The sequence below is a fragment of the Nicotiana tabacum genome, chromosome 8 (genome assembly GCF_000715075.1).
Source record: "Nicotiana tabacum cultivar K326 chromosome 8, ASM71507v2, whole genome shotgun sequence".
In the NCBI taxonomy this organism is placed as follows: domain Eukaryota; kingdom Viridiplantae; phylum Streptophyta; class Magnoliopsida; order Solanales; family Solanaceae; genus Nicotiana; species Nicotiana tabacum.
This window is the reverse complement of record NC_134087.1, coordinates 33,361,223-33,366,162: the sequence shown is the minus strand read 5'-3', so window position 1 is coordinate 33,366,162 and position 4,940 is coordinate 33,361,223. Positions and strand designations below refer to the sequence as shown.

Genomic DNA, 4,940 nt, shown 5'->3' with positions numbered 1-4,940 from the left:
ATTCTCATTCATAGGTAACCCCTTTTTCTTCAAGGCCTGGTAGATTTTTCTGGCTGGACAAGACAACCTGTAAACCTATTTATTGCTTGGACGCATGCAAGTGTGCTTGCACTTGCATAGCTCTTTTTTGCATAGAGAAAACAAAATATTCTGAATCTAGATGGAATGCGTGATCTGAGTTATGAAGGTGCGGATAAAAGAAAACCGAGAGATTACTGTTGGAACTGGGAGTCATTTATCAATGCATCATCTCTGATTAGTTTCACTCTCAACAAAGTATGGCCACGTCTCCAAAAGCTTCATTCGTAGAAACGCATTATTACTAGTATGACGTCCAGTAGATAAGAAAATCACTGATTTTGTTCTTAGTATCGTGGGCTTCTTTTCCCCAACCTATGAGGACGGGCCATAGTGCAGTCTTAAATCTTAGTCACTTGTGTTTTTGTTTACCAATCACTAAAAAAATTGTTGGTTCCCTTTATTTTACAGAATAAATTGAAAAATCATCACCAAATTTCTTGTCTACTGCCCAGCAGCAGGGAGAATGTTACTTGCAGATTATTATCTTTGCAGCATTCTGTTTAAAATTGGAGAACTTCAACTTATCCTATGTGTACACACGTAAAGTTAATAAACAAACAGGGAATTAGGCAAGCAAGCTTGGGTTTTATTTCGAAATCAATAGAGAGCTTAATTAGGCAAGGAAACCACAAGTTCCCACACACGCAGACAGTGGGAGACAGCTGTAGGTAATTGGACATTCAACCAATATACAGATGACAAACCTAATCATTATCGATTAGATTGCAACCATAACCGTTTTATCTATTGTTCTTCTGAATACAGTGAGTGCGTTCCACGAGTTTGATTGATTTTTCTTCTATCTGGTTCGACTACATTTTTTAGCTTTTGGCTGAATACATTACAAGCACTTATGAAATTCTGGAGTAAGAAATAATTTATGTAAAATGGTATGGATACAAAACATTCAGGAGCCTGATCTGTGTGCCTTCTCATGTAAGTTAAGAAATGTATAACAATCATCTGAGTTTGCAAGATCAGTAAGCCTTGATTAATTCGATTTCACTCAAAAGTATAAATTTATATTTGGAGTAACTAAACTACTTGGAGCAGATGGAGCTGGCTCAACCTGAGCTTTGATCATGCCAACCTAAACCAAGCCAGCTTGACTCAGTGTCCAAACCAACCCGGAGCACATAAGAACTCCTGATCATACAGGCTAGTCACCCATACATGATAAAACAAGCCTAAGCAGAACTTGATTTCTTCTGTGCGTCCATGGCAAAATAACAACTGACTGAGAATAGTAATAAAAGCTAATGCATAACCGAAATAGGAATAGCTCAGGTACAATGCGAATAACGTATCAAAACTTTAAGGTGCTCGCAAAATCATGTTACTAATGTTGTTCTCTAATAATAAAATAAAGGGATATCACAAACTGCCATACTATCAAGGACAAGTAAATATAGAGCCAAGGCTCTTTATAGAGTATCATCCTCACTTCTTTGACTTCTTAGATCCCCTGAAAGAAAAAGTTTCTATCAAAGTTTGTTCCTAACTTCTAACAACCGCCAAGAGAATAGCATTTGTTAGAAAACTTACTGGGCTGGCTGGGCTTGGGGGGCTGCCGTCGCTGCTGCAGGTTGTACTGGCCTCTCTCCAGGTCCCTGAGGATGGGAGAAAATACAAGCTTAAATCCCATGCAACGTCATTTCTAGGGAGGACAAAATCCATTGACTACGAGCCAACATAATATCAATGCAAAAACAAATAGTTCCTCCTCTCAAGTGTTAGACGAGACCTCAACTAAATTTACAACTTAATACCTGAGCCAAACGCTCCTCCCTCCTAGCAAACTTTCTTTCCCTGCTTGCTTTGTTCTTTGCCCTCCTGGCCTCAAATTGGTCGGACAAGGTCTTCTCTCTGGCCTTTTCAGCCTTTGTTTTGTGAATGTTTTCCATCAGCACACGCTTGTTCTTGAAAACATTACCCTTCACCTTCATGTACATGTCATGGTACATGTGTCTGTCAATCTTCTTTGACTCCCTGTACTTGCGAAGCAATCGCCTAAGAACTCTCATCCTCCTCATCCATAGCACCTTTGTAGGCAACCTAGCTTCTCTGGTACCCTTACGCTTACCTGGGCAAACAAGAAATGTCTTCAATATTGGGAGTCACCAAAACAAATTTCAGCAGCAAATTTTCATTTTAAAAAAAGATAGCAGCAACGCCTATAATACTGAAACCATCAAAGATAACAGAATGTAGGCTCATTTTACCTTTGAACTTCTAAACAAGAAGTTTAAAACCCAAATTAAATTGGTCAACACACAAACTACCTTCTGATGAGAACTAGCACCACATAACAAAAAGTGTTACTCTAAATAAAATAGGGTAGTAGTCATTGTAAAGGTTAGTGGTTACCATATCCAGAGTGACGGCCCTTCCTCTTGGCTTCCTTCATTCTACGAGCACGGGATCTTGAGTGAATTTTGGTTGGTTTTCTGATGATGAAACCATCCTTGACCAACTTTCTGATGTTTTGCCCTGCACTCAATGCAAAACAAGGGAATTAGAGGCATTCAATTTGTTTAGAGACTGAGAAAAAGGTATAAATATCACACTGCCATTGCCAAAACTGCAACTCCTCGAATGGCAATAGATAGGATATGATCACACAGGGCATGCAAAGGCTAAAATAGCTCGGCTCAAGCAATATGTTCAAATTTTCAGAAAATGGTCAGACCATTAAATAAACGCAATACCCCACTCAATCCCTATTTCCATTTCATATCCCAATAACACCAAAACCCAACTGGCAGTGATACTACATTTTTGCTGTTATGAAAAATATTTACCCTATTGAGCACAACGTGCAATTCATACATAGACTACGCCCATGTATGAAAATTACCCACTCGAGAATAAGTAATCTCTAGAACTTTGATTACAAAAACTAAGCCTTAATCTCAAACTAGTCACCATAGGTTAATATGAATCCACCATAAGATGCAACTCTCTTTCAGTTCATTTCACACCAATACTCATAATAGTCTTTTGAGACAATTAAGGGTTCTCTAAAACTAGAAGTTTGTCGTGAAATTTAATTAAAGGAGTAAATTAGGTACAGATCGAATTCAACATCTAGTGTTATGCAAAAATAGGTAAAGAGAAAAAATTTCTAAAATAAAATAATTTTAATGTTTAGAGGAGCCAAGCTAAATAGCTAATGAATGGTAAAGAAATACTCCTAAGAAAGCAACGTACTGGAGTTGGCCATGGAGATCTCGTTGCCTTCATTGGGGTCAAGCCATACCTTTCCCCTCCCGCACTTGAGAACGCTGGCCGCAAGCCTCTTCTGCAGCTTCAACGACACCATCTTCCTTTCTCCTCCAACCTCTCTCTTCTCGCAGCCGCAGTGGTGATAACGTGGTCTTATACACAGAAATGCCTTAGGGTTTTTCTTAAAAAGGCTTATGCTTCTTTTGCCTTTAAAAAGAGATCGGGCCTCGTACTAACGGCCCATTTGAAATGTCTTCGGCCATAAAATTGTTCGCCTTTCAAGGTTAAAATAGCATGGTCTAGCCAGTTTTCAGACTGGTCATTCGAAAATAGTCATCATTTACCAAATTATTGAAAAATAATCACTATTTAGCTGCAACAGAGACCGATCCAGCATAATATACTGGAGTTCGGTGCACCTATGTATGAACTTCTAGCATATTATGCTGGACCAGTATACTTTGCTGGCTCCAGTATAATATACTAGAGACTGGAGCACTGGTGCTCCAAACTACAGTATATTATGCTGGAGCGGTATATTATGCTGGAGTATATTTTCGGGTTTTGAATATTGTTTTCATTCAGATTTATCTTTACATGAAAAGTGGCTAATTTCGATTACTTTTAAAACTGTGGCTATTTTTGAATGACCACTTGTAAATCTGGCTATTTTTGAATTTCTCCCCCTTTCAAGTACAAAAGGGCTTTATAATAAGGTAGGACAAGCCCCACCCCACCCCATCCAGGCAAACCCCGCGAAAAAAGAAAGGTTCAACATTCTATCTAATAGAGCAACAAAAATCGTATTTCCATGAACTGAGAGAAGATTACTACTCCCTCCGTTCCAATTTATGTGAACCTGTTTGACTGAGTACGGAATTTAAGAAAAAATAAAGACTTTTTGAACTTGTGGCTCTAAACAAGTCAAAAAGGGTTCTAGAGTATTTGTATGGTTATAAAAGCTTCTCATTAAGGGTAGAATTGAAAGTTTAAGCTAAATTGTTTCCAAATTTAGAAATGGGTCATTCTTTTTGGAACTAACCAAAAAGGAAATAGGTTCACATAAACTGGAACGAAAGAAGTATAAATTAGGGGTGGCAAAATGGTTAAAAGAAAACAGTTAATCATCCATATTATCTACTAAAAAATGGGTTGGATAATGAACTTTCTAAAAACGGATCAAATATGGATAAAAACCATATTATCCATTTAGAAAATAGATAACCAATGGGTAACCAATGAGTCTAACTTTTACATTTGTAAAGCCTCAACTTGTGGGTTCCTCAAGTTAGTGAGACTATGGATTCTCCCAAAAGTGATTATATGCAAAAAGTTATGGATAATATGGGTACCCATATTATCCGCCGGTTAACCCATTTTTTATCCGTATTAAATATGGGTCGGATCGAATAATTTATCCTTTTTTATTACTCGTTCTCGACCCGAACTACCCTTTTGCCACTCTTATTATAAATATGAAACCAGTTACGTAATTATTTCACAATATCAACATTGCTATGCTGGTTTTAGAGTAATCTTCAACAAGTTGTTAATTATAAGTTTGAATGATGAAAAATAATGCATTTGGTGTAGGGTCTCAAGGAATATATTAAAGGGATTCAAGAAGCAATATC

General features: G+C 37.6%; 1 protein-coding gene across 1 annotated transcript; it reads right to left on the bottom strand.

Annotated features, from left to right (window-relative positions):
- Positions 1 to 1,319: 1,319 nt before the first annotated feature.
- Positions 1,320 to 3,482, bottom strand: LOC107789275 (large ribosomal subunit protein eL19y). Its single transcript, XM_016611047.2, has 5 exons — positions 3,292 to 3,482; positions 2,449 to 2,571; positions 1,851 to 2,164; positions 1,627 to 1,691; positions 1,320 to 1,546 (listed from the first exon to the last, which is right to left on the bottom strand). Exons 1-5 carry the CDS (start codon positions 3,401 to 3,403, stop codon positions 1,522 to 1,524), a joined length of 639 nt encoding a protein of 212 aa, XP_016466533.1. The 5' UTR covers positions 3,404 to 3,482; the 3' UTR covers positions 1,320 to 1,521.
- Between the last annotated feature and the right edge of the window lie 1,458 nt (positions 3,483 to 4,940).

Coding starts and splice junctions, on each gene's coding strand:
- LOC107789275 (XM_016611047.2), bottom strand. CDS start 3,403: ATGGTGTCGTTGAAGCTGCAGAAGAGGCTTGCGGCCAGCGTTCTCAAG. Junction 2,572..3,291: donor GATCTCCATGGCCAACTCCA/GTACGTTGCTTT, acceptor CATTGAGTGCAG/GGCAAAACATCAGAAAGTTG. Junction 1,547..1,626: donor CCCCAAGCCCAGCCAGCCCA/GTAAGTTTTCTA, acceptor TTTTTCTTTCAG/GGGATCTAAGAAGTCAAAGA.